The following is an 18,851-nucleotide window of genomic DNA, read 5'->3' as shown; positions in this document are numbered from 1 at the left end:
GTTTATATAATTTTTAAAACAGATTTTATTCTGGTATTTGCTTAGGGTATTGGCCTGGGTTCTAGATATCTATTGTTGCCACAGGTTTTTCTGTCTCAAATGGATTTCCTCAGAAGGTGAGGGTGTCTTCTAGCTGTAAGAGGGTTAGCAGAGTGCCAGACACAGGCCAATGTCTACTGTTTAATTAATGTAAGAGTGTACGTGATACGTTATACTTTACGTATTATGGGCTCTTAGAACATTTCTCTCTCTCTCTCTCTCTCTCTCTTTTTCTCCCCTTCCCTCCCCCCCTTCCTCCCTCCCTACCTACCTACACAGTGTTCATGTCATCTGGATACAAGCTCAGCCCTGGAGACATAAAAGTCCTTTAGAAGGACGATATCCTTCATAGAATAAGATAATTTCATATGCTCACTTCCTCGATTGAGAGAGGTGAGGCCCAGAGGGTTAAGCCCAGGCTCTTGCCCTCTGGTCCACTTCGCGTTTACCATGTCAATCGCACATGCAGATAAGAGGGCAGAGACGATCAGGGCGTTGTGACAGTCAGCGAGCACTCTGATTGTCGTCCGGACAAAGACCCCGCGGTGGGGTTCCCTTCCGAGTCTGCCCGGGGGCGGGTGGTGTCCCGCCCCCTCCAGCTGTTCTGGGGATAAATGTGCCGCCGCGCGGAGCCGGGTCCCTGCCCGAGCCCCCGGCCGGAGCCCGGGAGGGCCGCGGGCCGCGTGTGGCCGGGATGGGTTGCGGCGCCAGCAGGAAGGTGGCCCCGGAGCCGCCCGCGCCGGCCGCGCTTCAGCGGGAGGGTCGGAGCCCCCGCAGCGCCGAGACGGCGGCCCAGGCGGCTCGGAGGATGCAGGTGGCTCGCTTCAGAGCCAAGTTTGACCCGCGGGTCCTCGCCAGGTAAAAAGCCACGTGAAGGAGAGGCTGGCCCGGGATGGGTTGAGCAAGATAAACCACCGAACGAGACGCCTTAACCTTTTCCTTTCAGCTCGACTGCCCTTCAGAGGCTTCCTTGCCGTTTCTAATGTGTCCGGCACAATTTCTGCTTGACATCCTGAGCTCCCCAAAAGGAGAGCAGGGACAGCAGCAAGGAAAGGAGGGAATTCTGCCCCCAGAGCTGGAGAAGGAGGAAGCCTCCCAACCCCAGGAGGGCTCTCTGGGGGCAGCCAGACCTGGTTTGTGAAGGATCCGCCACTAAATTCTAGAAAACAGGATTGTAGTTAGTGGACTAGAAATGGGCCTTGAAGTCAACCAGACTGGAAATTCACTCCCATCTCTTCTAAGATTGTTGGGAGGATAATTAAAGCAATATGTACAAATTACATATTGGGTATGCTCACAGTGCATGATGCAAGTCCTCATTTGATATTAGTGCAATGCTAATTATTGTCTTCGTGAAATACAAGTAGGACCCAGCTGACCTATGCAGGAAATGAGCAAAGATTGCAGCTGGTTGGCCTGAGAAATGATTTCCTCAGAGATCACGATGTTGCACATATTGACCAAGGAAATCACAGAATCCTCTTCCCCTCTGTAGTGTTTGGTAAGCCACAGGGTGGGTGGCTCAGCTGGCTTCTCAGGGCACTTCTAGTCCCAGAATTCTATGTTCACCTCATCACAGTGCTCTGGCCAGAGTCCATGCAGAACTATTTCCTGGCCTCTCTGAGAAGTTTAAGTACAATGACTACCGGAGAATCAGTCCAGGAGCTGCTCAGCTTCGAGAAGAACAAAGCTGGCTGATGTGACTGAACTTGAATCTAAGTGGATATGGGGTCTTGTCAAGACTGAAGTGTTTAAACAGTATCTCTGGTCATCTATAGTTAGGGAGATGATGCTACTCTGGTCTAGTCTTTATCCACCCTCCTAACTCTTCTCCCATTCCCCAGTTCCAGCCTCTTAAGAGTATAAAGGAATCATAGAAGCAGAGTCTGTCAACATTTGAAAGGCTTCAGAGACTTTAACTTAAGGCTCATCTTTAACCCATGAGGAGCTGAGCCCCAGAAAGCTAAGTAGCTTGTCCAAGTTAGTGGCAGAATTGGATCTAGAACACAGTTGTCTTTCCTCTCTGTTGTGATTCCATTTATAAATCTTGCAGAATAGAGATGATACAATTTAAATCTGACTATACTGTTTTCACTTTCTTCTTAGGAGTTCATTACAATTGCTTCTATCAAACAGGTTGTGATATTATTAGTATTTCCATGTTTCATTTTTTTATCCATGTTCAGAAAATCCCAGTTTGTAGCAGCTGAAGTTAAAGTAATATTTTCAATTTCCATAATCTCTGGGATGATGTGATATTGCACCACCTACAAAACTAACTTTGAGGCTGCTCTGTGGGGGGTGGGGATAGAGGGATGGAAGCGGAGGAAATGGAAAGGCCTTGTAAATGCATTCTCCCTTGCTTGAGTCAGTTCTTACTTAATGTTTTCAAAATATGTGTGATGATTCAATAATAATATGTATTCAGCGATTCTTTCATTCAACATTTATTGCTGCCCCCTCTGTGCTAAGCACTGCACTCAAGTCATAAAGACAGTCACCATCCATGGCCCTCAGGGACTCACAAGTAAGGCTGAAGCTATAGAAGTTTCTTTATGGGACATGGTTTCAGATTGCTGTTTAATCTGAGGTCATTTTTCCCCACTACTATAAATCTTGGCTTAAAGCCTACTGTTTCCTCCAATGCCAGATTACTAGCATTTTTTTCAACTATTTGGTATAAGAAGGCCCCTTAACAGTAGTGAATAAAGCTCCTTTTATTTGAGCAAAAGAGTGTAGTTTCCCAGAAATGGTAGCTTGATATTTGATGATTAATTCCATGAACAAATGAGTTTGCTTGCAGTTCTGAAGGCATAGCGATAAATCAGTATTTGTGAAGTGCTTTCATCCACTTAGAGGTAATGTAAAACTTGGTGGGTCTGCAAAGCAATAGAATTTGAAATGTCTGTGATTATCTTCAAAATCACACTGGGAGCGCACATGACTAAAACGGGGGTGGGGGGAAGAGGGGACAGAATCTATTTAAGATTACTAAATTGCTATCTGTTTTGTAAGGTAATTGGCTAGAAAATTAAATGCACGGTGTAGAACAAAGCTGTTTTCTGTAAGCTGGTACAGCCAAATGTCATTTTTATTCTATTCACAGGAATATAAGTAATAGATAAGGAGGCAAAAATAAAAATTATAGGAAGAATAAGCTCAGCAAAAAGAAGTAAAATCTGCTTAAAAGCACAGATTGATATTTGCATTTGAATGTTCAGTATTGAGTGTATGACTTAAAGAATTAACTTCTCCCTGGGCCCTCCTTGGGTACATACCATTCTCTGACATCCTTATGTGGGAAAGATTTTAATAAAGTGAGAAGAACATTAAATTATGGCTTAAGTAAAGAGATCTGAGTTCTAATTCGGACTCTACACCTTAACCAACTGGCTAACTGTTCTTCAAATTTCCCTATCTGTAAAATGAAGAGTTAAATTAAATTATTCTTTAATATTGTTTCCAGCTGTAAAATCAGAATTTTAAATCTAGCACTTTCTCAACACTTCTTAAATAAAGGGGAAGGTTAACTTTGATAGGATTATTAAGCTTAAGTAGAAATTTAATAATTCAAGTTTAAGATCCCTAGCCTTTGAAATGTAAGCTGACTTCATGACCTTTTTGTGAGATAATTTGTTTGCACATTATTATTTTTTTTTCCATTTTTTTATTGTGGTAAAACATGTATAACATAAGGATTGCCATTTTTAAACATACAACTGTGGGGAATTAATTACATTAACGATGACGTGTAACGACTACCTCTATCTAGTTCCAAACCTTTTTGGTCATCCTAAACATAAACTCTGTACCCATTAAGCAATAACTTCTCATTATCCTACTCCTCTTTTCCTCCCTGCCCCCCCGCCCCCATTTCTGGTAACCTCTAACCTACTTCTATCTCTGAAAATTTTTTTCTTTTTAATTTATTTTTTCTTAATTGACCCACGATAATTGCATATATCTATGGAATACAATGTGATTATTGATGTATACCCCAGGTTAAGATTCTTTTTACTGCTTAGAAATTGCAAGTGCAGGAGGGTGGGGTTGGGGGAAACTGTGGACAGCTGCTGGCTGCAGGGTGGCCCTAACGCCACTCCTACCAGGCTTCTGAAACCTGCTCCTGGGTAACACCTCCGTGATTACTTTTTCTTTATTAAGAGCTTCTGTGTGCAAGATGTGCCTGGGACTAGCTTGGAGTCAAGTAACACCAAGAAACGTACCATTTGTACCCTGTCTCCTGATATGGTATCCTCCCTCTTTCGAGAAGTTATAAACAGGAGTAAGTTTTTTAATTCTCCTCACCTGATTTGGTGGTGGTGGTTGAAGAATGATAAAAACAAGGACTGGAGGAAGGAGAGAAAATGGTAGAGAGAGGTCCTAAAATTCTTTAAGGAAATTTTGGTGAAATGCATTTGAAGGGATTGGATTTGAATCCCATCCATTCCAACTCTAATGTGTGTGGCCTTGGAAAATCACTGAACTTTTTTTTTTTTTTTTTAGCCATAATTCCTTATCTGAAAAAGGAGGATATTATTACATGTTTGTAAGGATGAGACTTTTAAAAAAATAAAATTTCGGTCACTTAATAAATGTATAATAAATGGTAGCTATCATCATTAAGGCTGTCTTTCTGCCAATTAATTACTTTTATACCATTCACCTCCATTTCAAAAAAGGATGTGGGGTGACTGTCAAAAATAATAAACACAATTAAGCAATGAAAAGCAAGGAAATCTGGTGGGAGGAATGTAAAGACAGAAAAGATGATACAGAGCGTAGACTGAGATGGTTTGGAGAATCGTCACTTTGGAGGATGACAGATTTGGTTTTACTTCCCGACAGATATGACATCAAGGCTCTTATCGGGACAGGCAGTTTCAGCAAGGTTGTCAGGGTAGAGCAGAAGACCACCAAGAAACCGTTTGCCATAAAAGTAATGGAAACCGGAGCTAGAGAAGGCAGAGAAGCGTGTGAATCCGAGCTCCGCGTCCTGAGGCGGGTTAGCCATCGTTACATCGTGCAGCTCATGGAGATCTTTGAGGCCCGGGGTCGAGTGTACGTGGTGATGGAGCTGGCTACGGGAGGGGAGCTCTTCGAGCGCCTCGCTGCTCAGGGATCCTTCACAGAGCGGGACGCCGTCAGAATCCTGCGCATGGTTGCTGATGGCATCAGCTACCTGCACGCTTTGCGAATAACTCATCGGGACCTGAAGCCGGAAAATCTCCTGTACTATCATCCGGGTGCAGAGTCGAAAATTTTAATCACAGATTTTGGTTTGGCACACTCGGGGAACAAAAGTGGTGACTGGACGATGAGGACGCTCTGTGGGACCCCAGAGTACATAGCTCCTGAGATTTTGCTAAGGAAGCCTTATACCAGTGCAGTGGACATGTGGGCTTTCGGCGTAATCACTTATGTTTTACTTAGCGGATTCCTGCCTTTTGATGATGAAAGCCATACAAAGCTTTACAGGAAGATTCTAAAAGGCAAATATCATTATACAGGAGAGGTAAGAGATTATTACTTTATTCCTATTGTGTTGGCTTAGAGTAGGGTTTCTCAGCCTCATCACTACTGACGTTTAGGGCCGGATGATTCTTTGCTGGGAGAGAGACTGTCCTGTGTGCTGCAGGATGTTTAGCAGCATTTCTGGCTCTGGCGTCTACCCATTAGATTCCAGTAACATACCTCCCACAGTTGTGACACCCAAAAATGTCTCCAGGCATTGTTAAATGTTCCCTGTGGTGCAAAATGGCCCCTGGCTGAGAGCCATTGGTCTCAAGGTGGCAAGGGCCTCTATTACTGAGCTGTCTGTGATTAGCACATGACATTGATAATCAGGTAGGTAAGTGAGTTTGTCTGCAGTCTTTCCTCCAATCAGTGCGCAGAACCTGAGCTGGCTGACTAGACTAATGTGTATTCAGAAGTTCAGCATGATGCTCGGGTGTTGGCAGATTTTCTGCCTTAAATCTAGATGATCCAAGCCCATTTTGCGATGTACTGTTTCCACAGTGAAATGTTTAACCTCACAGTTTGTGCAAAATATTGATCCACTGTTTAAACCTCTCAAAATCTCTGTGTTCATGAATTTGTTAACTTTTTGCTGTTTTAGGTAGTGCAGGAGAATTGCCAATGCTTGTGTGGGGGAAGCCTGACAAAATAGGAAATTAGTTTCATGTAGAGCAAATGAACAAATTTATTTTGCTTTTAATTTCTCATAAAGAAAAATATTGATAGTTTGATTATTCTTAAAATGTCACATCTATATATACAGCAATATCTTAAGCAAAATTAAAATTAAATACCAAATCTGAAAATAATATTTTCCGTACTCTGACAGAACTTTAGTACCTTATTGTACATGCATATCTTTTTAAAAACTCATACAAATTGATAAATGAGATCTAAAACTTACATAGGGAAGCAGAAAAGAGTAGGAAGAATCACATACGATGTGATACCATTGATTATTAAAAGTCTGAAAAATGTCTAGCCTCACTCATGACCAAAGAAATGCCAATGAAAAGAAAAAAGTCTTATTTTTCATCTTTTGAGTGGATAAAGATTAAAAATCCCAACTCAAGTCTACTTATTGCTGCTAAGGGTACTAAGAGATTAGCTCTCTCATTTACTGCTGGTGGAAGGTGAATTGTCACAGGCTTCCTGAAAAGTAGTTGAAAACATGCATCTAGAACTAAAAAAAATTACATATTTAGATCTGATAATTTCACTCTTAAAAAAGGAAGGAAATTAAGGAAGTAATCCCAGATGCAGCAAATATTTCAGTATAACGGTGCTCATCTCAGCTATATTTACAAAAGCGAAAAATTGAAAAGAACCCTAAGAGGATGTTTGAATAGATTATGAAACATCCATATGGTAGAGTCTGATGGTCCCTAAGTTCTGCATGTTTATTTTTATTTATTTGTTTTTAATTTTAATTTTAATTTTTGTTGAATCAAAATTGATTATAAATATTTTTGGGTTTCAACATTGAGATATGTTGATCAAATCAATATTACTAGTATATATATTGTTACAAATTGTAATTATTCTTCATGCCTCTTGTCCAATCTCTCCTCATCCCCCTTTCTTACCCCCTTCCCTCTCTAATTACCCTAGATTTCTTCTCTCCCTCTGAAAGAGTAATGGTTACTCTGTTGATTTGTTTCCTAGATGATCTGTCCAATGCTGAGAGGTGTGATCAGTTCCCCCAATACAATCATAGAGCAGATGCCTCTTCTGTCACTCTGAAATGGGCTTTGTGGAGACAGACATCCTCCTCATTTCTTTACCTCTGCTGGCGACTCTCCTTGTGTCAACTCACTCCAGTGGCTGGTGGGCCATCTGCGTGGTGGTTGTGGCATCTAGCCGCCTTCGCAGCAACCATGGTTGTTGTGGTGGCTGTGGTGGGCCACCCACATGGAGGAGATATTTTTGGCATGCTCTGTGGTGCTGGCAGTGTGCCTGGTTGTGTCTGATCCCCAGTTCCATTCCCTGGGTTGCCAGCTGGGTCCCAAGGCACTGGCACAAGGTGCCTGGTTGTGGGAGGGGTTCCAGGCTCCATACCCCAGGTCCCCGGATGGGCCCTGAGGGGCTGGCATGGGGTTACTGGTTGTGGGAGGGGAGTCCGGTCCCCTTCTTCATGACTCAGGTCCATGGGCAGGCCCTGAGGTGCTGGCACAAGGTGCCTGGTTGTGGGAGGGGGGTCTGGTCCCCAGCTCCCTATCCTGGGTCCCCTGTGTGTCTTGGGGCTCTGGCACAGGGTGCCTGGTTGTGGGAGGGGTTCCAGTCCCCAGCTCCATACCTTGGGTCCCCTTGTGGGTCCTGGGGCACTGGCACAGGGTGCCTGGTTGTGGGAGGGGAGTCCAGTCCCCAGCTTCATATCCTGGGTCTCCGGGCTGGCCCCAAGGCACTGGCATGGGGTGCCTGGTTGTGGGAGGATGGTCCGGTCCCCTTCTCCTTCCCCCAGGTCCCTGAGGGGGCTCTGCATGTTTAGCAACAGTAACAACACTGGACATTGGCCACAATGTACTGACAGGTGGAAAATAAAGAGGATACAAACTGTGTGTATGGTATGATTACATTCATACCGGAAAGTGTATATACATAGGAAAAAGGCTGAGGAAATAAAGTGAAATGTTAACAGGGCTTGTTTCCTGGTTTGGGGATTATGGATTGAACATTTTGGTTTTCTTCTTTGTATTATGAATACCTTTTGTGGGGAAAATAGGATAATTTAGGCTCCCTTGGCTCAGGTCTGGTTGGGGGTTGAGCAGCCCATTTCTTGTAAACAAGTTGTGTGTGGGTGGAGTTAGCGCACATGTGCACCAATGTATCTTTTTAGGTTGTTGTTTTTGTGTGTTTTTCAGTTTGTGAAGCAGGCTGGTGGCAGAGAGCTCTCATCTAAAAATAGAGCATGTTTACTCTGATGGCAGCTGCTGAGTTTTTCTTTGGATTTTGCCAGTAGCAGTTGAGTTTTGAGTTTCTCTTTGTACTGCCTAGCTCCTAGATGTGTGTGTGTTGAATAAAGACTATTCCTTCTTCAACCAAGGCTCCAAGGACCTTTTTGCCAGTTACCTAGCTCATAGACCTGCATGTGAAGGGTTTGTAAACGGGCTCGAGGAGTCTGTGAGCTCCAGACCCTAGCCCTAACTCTACATCTTTGTATTTCTGTTTTTATTTTGTTTTGTTTACAAAGAACACAGATTTCTCTTTTGGTTATCTGTGACTGTGCAACAAACCATCCCCCAACCTAGCAGCATAAAACAACCACCACATTTTATCATGACTCATGATTCTGTGGTTTGGTGGGGCTCAGCTTGGTGGTGCTTCTGCTCCACACATGGCATGCACTCATCCGGGGGCTTGACTGGGGTGGAAGATCTAGGAGGGGCTGCTCAAATCTCTGGTGTCTTTGTGGGACAGCTGGAAAGCTGCCTTTGACCAGGACATTGGGACCACTAGACCTTTCTCTGTCATTCTTTCTACGTATCTCAGGGTTTCTTTTCCTACATGGCGTTTCTCCATGTGGTTTCTCCACCAGGACAGCCAGACTTCTTACATGTCAGTTTAGGACTTCCAAAAGCGAATATATCAAAAGAGAGTTATGGAAGTTGCCAGTTCTCTTGAAAGTGGACTTGAGGGTGGCACAGCATTACTTTTGCCTCTTTCTATTGTTACTGTGTGAATTGGTGTGTGAAAAACACACGCTGTCTTTCCTGTGCTCTCACACAGCAACAAACATCAGCTCAGAAGACAACTTCTGACTTCTGTGATCACATGTGTGGGGATTTCTCTCCAGTAGCAAGCAAACAACTAGTTCCACAGCTGGGTGCCCTCCAATTCCATTCCAATGCTGTCTACCTGGAGATAGCGTCAGATCCCACAGATTGAAGGTTCAGTCTGCAAGAGTGCCCCCAGGTCAGTCTAGGCCTCTAGAACTTCTGACTGTCCAGATATAAATTGGGGTTCCCACAACCTCCTCCTTGGATTTGATTTGTTTGCTTGAGTGGCTCTCAGAACTCAGGGAAAGACTTATGTCTACCCATTTATTATAAAGGCTATTACAAAGGACACAGATGAATAGACACACAGGGTGAGGTATGGGAGAAGAGGTGCAGAGATTCCATGCCCTCCCCACCTCCCTCCAGAAACCTCCACATGTTCAGCTATCTGGAAGCCCTCTGAACCCAGGTGTCTTGGATTTATAAATGGAGGCTTCATTACTTAGGCATGATTGATTAAATCATTGGCCACTGGTGATCAACTTAACCTTCAGCCCCTCTCCCTTCCCCAGAGGTTGGTCTTTCCTGTGTGACCAAGCCCTATCCTGAAGCTGCCTAGGGGCTGCCAGCTATCATTAGCATATGGCAAAACTTACCACTTTGGAGAATCTAAAGATTTTAAGATTTGTATGTCAGGAAACAGAGATGAAGATCAAATATATATTGTCACAATTTCGCACTGAGTCCTAGGCCAGCCATAATTTGCTGTGGGAAGGGACCACACAGAGGGTGACTGTTAGAGGTATGGTCCATATTTGCACCAGATATCACAATTAATATTTTAATGTGAAAAAATAATAAACAATATGTTCTGTTAAAAATACTTTGTTAGGTTTAATTCAGAGGGTTTCTAGGGTCAGGTTCCCCAGAAACAACCCTGCGAAGAAGATTCATGTGCAAGTGATTTATTATGGATAGACTTCTGGGGAGACGGGTAAGGAGCAGGGTGGCAGCACGACAGGGAAGATGAAGAGGCCAAGGCCACAGCGGGTCAGTGTCACTCAGCAGAGGAGTTACTTCTCAGCATTGTCTGGAGGAGGTGAGCTGGGTTTCCTGTTGGTCAGTGGAGTTGGTGGTGGTGGTAAATTCTCAGGCTTTCTGGGGTCAAGGCAAAGTGACTCCAGGAGCCCCAGGGTGGTCTTCTGAAAAAAAGCATGGTGTTGGGTTTGAGAAGTAAAGCACTTCAAAGGAGAGGTATGTGCGTACATACAAAAAACAGGGGCCCAGGTGCGACCCCGTGGCTCACACGGGAGAGTGCGGCACTGGGAGTGCCAGAGGAGCAACCAGGATAGAAGGAACAGCAGATGGTGGAAAAGGAGTGGAAGAGCGCAAAGATTTCTTCCCCACTGTGCAAGGGAGGGCTTTACTAATCTGCCTGATTACCAGTGGCATCATGATGGCTTTTGGCATGGTGGCAGAGCTCATGCTGGGGACAGTAAGTAAAGGACTCATCTTGGAGACCATTTGAATGCATCCTTGTGTGGTCCCCACCCCTTCCTTCTGGTCGGGCCTTACTCATACCAGGAATTATGCTCAGCTCTGAGGATATCCACATAAAAAATGCTCAGTATCCCTGCTCTTAGGGTCCTAGTGGTCTTGGTGGAGAGACCACGTGTTACTACTATTTATCTCTGCAAGTATAAGTGCTTTAATACAGGTAGGAACAAAGTCTCAGAGTCCACAGGAGCAATGGAAGATGATCTAACATTTCTTAGGGAAGTTGAGTCAGATTCCATGAAGAAGGTGACACTTGTGCTGTGTAGGACGAAGGGAGATGAACACTTTTCAAATAGACAGAGCAACATACTCAAAAGCACATAAAAGGGGATAAATTGACTAGTGAAATGTAAGAATTTTAGAGCTTGTGTGCGTGCACATGTACAGGCATACTAATGTAGTGTAATGGTTAAGAATACATTCTGGAGCATACTGGCTGGATTCCACTACCACATCTGCCGTTTACTGTGTAACTTTGGGTATATTTTTATAATTTCTCTGTATCTTAGTTTCTTTGCTTGTGAAATGTTAATAATGATAGTTGCTACCTAACAGGATTGTTGCAAAGATCAAATGAGCTAATAGATGTAAGTGCTTAGAATAGTTCCATGTTAGTAAATAAATAGTCAGTACTATATTAATTATTCCTGTTATTGTTACTATTAACATGGGAAACTGGGACTGAAACTTTGAATTTTGCTTAAGTAAGTTATCAGTTTTACATTTTTTTTTTTTTACATTATAAACGGTACAAACTTCACTTATCAAGTGCACCTTTTTCATCTTTTAAATGGAATAATGAGAAAAGCTTGGTGTTAGAATTTTAACAATAATGAAAAAATATAAGTATTCTTGCCAATGAGTTGGGAATAAAATATTCTTGTCTAGTTATATTCCACTAGATCACAGTAATCATTTTTTTGATGTGAAATACATTGGTAATAAAATGAGTCTTATAACCATATTAGCCAACTGACATGGATAAACACTGACATTAACAGCATATTTTAGAAAACCCTACATAGCATTAATAGAAAATGGTCCCCATCTGCTTAGATTCCCCTTCTGATTCCCATACCGTTAGGAAAAAAGTTTATTGATTTATTCTCTTAGAAGTAACACGTCTGATGGATTATACTCATTTTCACCAGCCATGATCCCAGTTTCGTTCTGCCTCCTTATCTCCACTAATTTCTCTCATTCTGTCTTTACTATATATATATTCTTCATTCAGGTTATTAAGCAGGTAAAAAGGAGAAGAGAGTGGAAGATTCAGTAGTTTAATTCTCTTCCTTTCTCTTTCCATCACATCTAGAATTCCATTAATGAATATTATACCATCTTATAGTTTGGTCTGCTAAGCCATAATTCCTATAATTTGGTTCCCATTCCTATAGTTTAGTTTTTAAATACCTATGCTCTGTGAAGAAAAAAAGTGGTGCTCAATAGGTTTTAATGATATTTTTATTTTTAAAGTTATTTTACGGAAAATAATTTTAGGGGTTATAAAATCTTAGAAATGTATTTTCTGTTCTATCCCTTTCTTCATCTTTTCTCTGACTTACCTTAAATTGAATGGATACAAATCTTATTCCTTTACACTCAGTCACAAACAATGACTGTTTTTAGATGTTGAAATGGTGGTGGCACATTTCATTTAGTTATAAGGAATAGTGGTTGGAGTGGAAAAGCAGCTATGTTACCTGCTTCCTTGATTACGTTGCACTTTTTGACCTTGATATCATCAGTCAAGTTCATGGAGTTGAGGAGAAAAGAACTATCTGCATAAATTTTAGAAACCTGGAAGTATTTAGATTTAATATTATGTTTATATTATTCACATTATGGTTTATGAGATTTATACTATACAATCTAGTTCTAAATGTAAATTATGTATGTAACTTGGGGTTCAAAGCCCAACCCAATTTCTTTTGGTCTTTCTTATTATGTTCTTCTTTCTTTGGAGAAACTGGAACACACTTCTTTTAACTTCCAGTGCTTCAAAAAATGGTAGGTTCTCAAAAAAATTAAACTACCCAGTCCTCTAAGTTTCGGCATCTTCTTTATGGGTAAAGAAATGGAAGCAACCCTTCCCTCATGGCAGAATCTCTTTACTCATAAAAAATATTCTCTTTATGAGTCTGGTGTAGGATTAATTAGCTATCCAGTTTTTAATTAGATGTCACCTATATTAACTCATGAATATGTGTTCACTTTTTTCCAGCATTTACAAATGCCCCAACAGATAGAGCATTCTGGAATAATTAGCCAAAGCTTTGCCTTTGAGCAGTTTTAGCTTTGGCAAAGATAAAATACAATTTAGAGTCTTTTTTGTAGACTGGGAAATAAAGAAAAAAATTTAATATCTATGTTGTAGATTAATGTATAAAACCTCCTGCTGTCTGAGATGAAGAATGATTTTGCCTATTCTACTACCAACAAAGTCATGGAGGGTTAATCAGCATGAGGGTACTTCAAAAAGTTTGTGGAAAATAGAATTAAAAGATAGTACGAATCTTTCTGTGAATTTTTTGAAGTACCCTAGTACTTTTGGGCACATTTACATAAAACTTGATTGCAAAGCTTAAGTTAAAATTTGCCAAGACCATACACTAAATTTCAAAGAAGGAAGGAAAACACAAGTCACAAGGTTGTCACCAGCAGAAATTTTTAATAAAAATCAACATTTTTTAGGGGATAAATGCTACTTTGAGTACTTTTAGTCCAAGGATTTGAATGATAGCTTATCCATCTATCTAAAAAAAAAAATTTTGTAGTTTTTCTGAAAACTCCATAATTAAATCCACTGATAATTACCCTATACTTTAATAAGCCCTATATTTAACGATTTGTAACATTAATTACACTCCTCAAAATTTTAAGATTTAAAAAAAAAATTTTTTTTATTGAATCAAAATTGATTATACATATTTTTAGGGTTCAGTGTTGACATATGTTGATGAAATCAATATTACTAGCATATATATTGTTACAAAGCATAATTTTTCTTTTTTAAAAAATTTTATTTTATTTTGTTAATATACAATGTGGTTGATTATTGTGGCCAATTACCGAAACCTCCCTCCCTCATAATTATTCTTTATGCTCCTTGCTTAATCTCTCCCCATCCCCCTCTCCCTCCCCCCCAATTACCCTAGATTTCTTCTCTCCTTCTGAAACAGTAATGGTTACTCTGTTGGTTTGTTGCTTAGATGATGTGTCCAATGCCGAAAGGTGTGATCAGGTCCCCCAATATTATCATAGAGCAGATGCTTCTTCTGTCACTCTGAAATGGGCTTTATGAAAAGAGACATCCTCTTCTTTTCTTTATCTCTGCTGGTGACTCTTCTTGTGTCAATGTACTCCAGTGGCTGGCGGACCACCTGTGTGGTGGTTGTGGTGTCTAGCGTCTTTTGTGGCAGCCATGGTTACTGTGGTGGCTGTGGTGGGCCACCCACATGGAGGTGATGTTTTTGGCATGCTCCTTGATGCTGGCAGTGTGCCTGGTTGTGGGGAGTGTCTGGTTCCCAGATCCATGCCTTGGGTCCCCAGGTGGGCCCCAAGGTGCTGGTGTGGTGTGCCTGGTTGTGGGAGGGGGGCCCAGTCCCCTTCTCCATGCCTTGTGTGTATTAGTAGTATCTAGCTTTTTAATGATGGTTTTTAATAATGATTCTCTGTGGGCATTTCTGCAAAGGAACCAAGAGATACAAATGCTATGACTAATCATCAGGATATTATTCATTCTTTATTTAGTCAATTTTTGTATTTATGAATCTTTTGATAAACTATTACACTAGCCCTATTAATTGGTGTTCATAAAAAGAAGACAATGAAAATGTGAATCTTGAATGTATGACTCTTCTTTCCGCTGGAGCATGTGCCAGGAATCTCCATGGGGACTTCTGGGGCTCCAGGTGAGGAGGGGAGGTAAGGGGACCATAGTACACAAAGCTGTGGGTGGCCCCAAGGTAAAGAGAACCCTGAACAGAGAAATTAATTTGGGAGCTGAAGCAGAAAACTGGAGAAGGAACTGTAAGATCTGGTTGCCAGACCAAGGAAGAGGACAGAGAAAAGGAAGAGGGCAGGAAAGGATGGAGCTGAAGTGTAGAGCCAGAGAATGGAAAGCTGGGGAGATAGGCCAGAGAGCAACAGACAGAGGAAGTTAGAGAATAGTCCAGCAATCCCCTCCCCAGGGCAGGCTCTAGGGTGTGTGGTACTAAGACAGCCAGACTCTTTTAAAGGGCATGGACTGGGGTAAATATTAGGAGAAAGTTGTTCACTAACAAACTGCAATTTATTTCTTATTTCTTTGTTTGAAGGCAAAAGAGTCAAGGCATCTATAGCCTATGATATCATCCCTCTGAATTCCTTTTATTCCTCCATAGCTAATCAGTAGTGCGATCGATAGCACTGAATTTCAGTTTTTGGTTATTGTTGTTTTATACAGTTTAGCCAATCTCTATTGGAGAAATCAGAAAAATAGGCAAAGAACCAGATGAGGAAAGAAAGAAAGAAGAAAGGAAAACACGGTCCAAATTATCCAAAAATATTACAGATTATTTGTAACCACATTAATTGAATGATCTTGGGATAAAAGAAAGTAATACCTTTTTCTAACATGGTTTGTCACCTCTTTGCACACAATATATTTTTTTGAGGGCACACATTTATCATGATAATGGTCAGTGAAATTGGTTCGAGAAGCATTGAATAATTTTCATATTTCAGTTCTCTAAATATAGTCAGTGAATGTGTCTACAACAGAACTAAGGAGGGCGTTAAGTTGTGAGGATTTAATGGTAACAAGAACAGTAACAACAATCTACATAATGCTCTTTACTTTCAAAAGCATCTTTCATGAACTTGACCTAGTTTGGTCCTAATAACAATCTCGTGAAAGACATATGATGATCCCCATTTTTTCTGATGAGGAGACTGAAATCCTGAGGCTGCAGAGCTGTGCATGGCTGGACAGCCTGTCTAGTCCAAATCCACGACTTCATGCTGTTCCTTCATTACGAGGGGTTAACAGGCGGGTCCAGGGCACTGTCTATATGAGACTGCAGAGAAACACCAAACGAAGGGGAATTTTGAGGCCAAGAATGAGGATGGCCAAACCTGAGAGGAGAAATTAAGAGGGAAGCTCCATTGGACATAAAATGAATATGAAAGCTGATGAAGGGACTGAATGATGGCATCGGGTGACAGTTGGTCCAGAGTAGGAATTTGATTCAATAGGTGGTTTTGGGTTACATAACACTAGTAGTCAAAAATTTTTGAGCATGCACTCTCAGCTTTTAGTCTTTTATAGAATATGTATGTGTATGTATGTTAGTCTATTTATGCTTATTGAACATAGGCAAAAATGAACTCTAAGAAGATAAAAATAAAATAGAAGTTCATTTTCTTCCCGTACCTGACCTTTTCTAATATATAATGCGAAATTGACTCCTAGATACTCTCCAGTTGTTCTTTATGGCTCAGGAATTCTGTAATTTATAACTCGTGTTCGAATAATAAGTTTTGGCTGAAGAAATTCATTTTTCCAGCATACCGGTTACCTTATTTTCTGCAACTGCATTTTAAATGCACATTCATTTAGGGTCATCTTAATGAGTTCTCCATAAACCTTGCTGCACATATTTTATATTCTTTCCAGAAAGATTCTTTTTCTTGTTTTAAAACGTTCCACTAGAGGCATTTAGTTTAACCTTCATTTAAATAGTCTTGTGCCCAGATAAATGTGTCTGGATCCAGGGCCAAAGAGATGTCTAGCCAGAATCGAGGGGATGCCATTGTGAGCGTTTGCCACTGATGTGCTTTGTCTAGACTTGAGGGTTTACATTTTATTTTCCTGTGTTTGAATATTTGACAAATATGTTCATTTATTTCACGACTTTTATTTTGGGGGATAAATATTTCTCATATCTCCTTTACCTAAACAAACTAAAGGAAAAAAAGAAGAGTATTTCCTCGACTGGATTCTTTTTATTCAAATTCAAGGTTAATAGAGTGTTAAGAAATTAGAGAATGTGATGTCTATGTATGGAGTCTGATTTTTCCTTACATGAGGGCAATGACAATAGGTAGTGAGGATTCCCTTACCTTTCCTGGGAGACACAATTTTTTAAAAATTCAGATCAATCAGAAATTATGTTTGAGATATAGCAAATGCATGAGCAATTTTCTCAATGTTTTTCCTTAGCAGAGGACAAGGGATACAAAACTACAGTTTTGTCCAGGTAGTGTGCTGTGTGTCAGAAGGTGATGCAGAAAACAAGTTTGAGTATGAAGCAAGAGCCTTCCTGTCCCCATCCTCCCAAATGCCACTGTGAATTGCTGCTATTGTACTTAAAGTATGTGCAAATGTTACCAGAATGAGCCCCTGAAACATCAAATAGCTGGCTGTACATATTGCACCGTGTCATCGCTCTGCTACGTGCTGGATCTGATTTGTGGTTAACTGCTTGGGAACAATGGAGCCCTGTGTGTTTGAGGAAATGCCCTGCTGGGGGACCCTTGGCTGAAGTGCCCTGGCTGTGCTTCCCCTTCTCTGTCAGGCTGTAGAGATGGAGGCGTCCTGAGTCCAGAGAAAGCTTTCAAAAAGAGAGAAAAGTTGATGATTTCTCAATCCATCCCACTTTCCACTTCCCTCTCCATCTCATTCTCAAAATCACAGGGACTCTGAGATGACCACACTGTGGTAAACACTAACCTGACATTGATGTCATTCATCAGCAACAGCTGCTTTGCCTCGCCCAGCTCCTGTGAATGTTTTGTGTTGCTAGCAACAGCACACTGGACAGACTTCTAATTCTCATTCATTGGACAGACTTTGGAGGATAATTTCTGTGCTTGTTTTTTTCCCTTTTGCTAAGAAGTATTTTTTTTTTTTGCCTCTCTGTAAGTAGATTTTAAAATTCACTTTATATTTAATGGCACAGTATTTAAATTGCTTATTTGCAAAAGTTTTATGGATTTGATAGGCATTAATTTATATAATTAGGAATATAATTCTCTGTGTGTGTATCGTTATTTTATTTGTTTTATTCTACTTTGTTTTTCTTCTCAGCCTTGGCCAGGCATTTCACACTTGGCGAAAGACTTCATTGACAATCTACTGATTTTGGAAGCAAGTCAGCGCATGTCAGCTGGCCAGGCCCTGGATCATCCCTGGGTAGTCACCATGGCTGCAGGGTCTTCCGTGAAGAATCTTCAGAGGGCCATTTCCCGAAACCTCATGCACAGGGCATCTCCCCACTCTCAGAGTCCTGGATCTGCACAATCTTCTAAGTCGTGTTATTCTCACAAATCAAGGCATATGTGGAGCAAGAGAAACTTAAGGATAGCAAAATCACCACTGTCTGCACCTTTGTAAGCAGATGACCGCCAAAAGCATTTTATCCAATTTGAAGCCAGATTATTAACTTCATTAATAGCATTAGGTCAATAGGGACCATTTCATCATGATTAGGGCACCCTAAAGCTCCAAAGACTTAGAAGCATGTGGTTATTGTTGTATAATATTGACCTTTACTTGTAACATTTTTTGTTCTATAATCATTCTTATACCCATATTTATTTCCCCTAAATATACTGCTGCAAAAGATTAATAATAGAGTAAATACTAGATACACTCAAAGAGCTGGAAACAGTAGATGGAGAAAATCTCTTGAGTATTGAATGGGTTAAATAAAATATGATATTATTGGGATAAGGGATGTATATGTGAAAGAATGGTGAATCAGATATAGCAGGCATAGATAGATGTGGGGACTAAATGTATTATCCTGAAATTACTGATTTATATTCAAGACCCAGTATATAGTGTTAACTAGGTAACACTCAAGATAGTTCCAAGTGTCTGTTAATTTCATATTTAGTCTGCAATTATTTATGGAAATTGTTAATTATGGGACATATATGGAACGCTAATATATAGTTTCTATCTATCGAAAACTTATGGTCTTACTGGGGCATTATTCAATGGAAAATGGGGATTTTGCAGAATCAGACAAGTGA

General features: G+C 40.9%; 1 protein-coding gene across 1 annotated transcript; it reads left to right on the top strand.

Annotated features, from left to right (window-relative positions):
* The first annotated feature begins 733 nt into the window (after nt 1-733).
* On the top strand, nt 734-18,207 carry PSKH2 (protein serine kinase H2). Its single transcript, XM_063079082.1, has 3 exons — nt 734-897; nt 4,888-5,554; nt 17,902-18,207. The coding sequence occupies exons 1-3, from the start codon at nt 734-736 to the stop codon at nt 18,205-18,207; spliced, it is 1,137 nt and encodes a 378-aa protein (XP_062935152.1).
* Nucleotides 18,208-18,851: the final 644 nt, after the last annotated feature.

Source organism: Cynocephalus volans, chromosome 15, assembly GCF_027409185.1.
Source record: "Cynocephalus volans isolate mCynVol1 chromosome 15, mCynVol1.pri, whole genome shotgun sequence".
In the NCBI taxonomy this organism is placed as follows: domain Eukaryota; kingdom Metazoa; phylum Chordata; class Mammalia; order Dermoptera; family Cynocephalidae; genus Cynocephalus; species Cynocephalus volans.
The sequence above is the reverse complement of the archived record's forward strand: the minus strand, read 5'-3'. Positions and strand labels throughout refer to the sequence as shown.

Excerpts from the sequence above, each read along its gene's own strand:
- PSKH2 (XM_063079082.1), top strand. The coding sequence starts at position 734 with ATGGGTTGCGGCGCCAGCAGGAAGGTGGCCCCGGAGCCGCCCGCGCCG. Across the intron at positions 898-4,887 it reads GACCCGCGGGTCCTCGCCAG|ATATGACATCAAGGCTCTTA; the intron begins GTAAAAAGCCAC and ends ACTTCCCGACAG. Across the intron at positions 5,555-17,901 it reads AATATCATTATACAGGAGAG|CCTTGGCCAGGCATTTCACA; the intron begins GTAAGAGATTAT and ends TTTTCTTCTCAG.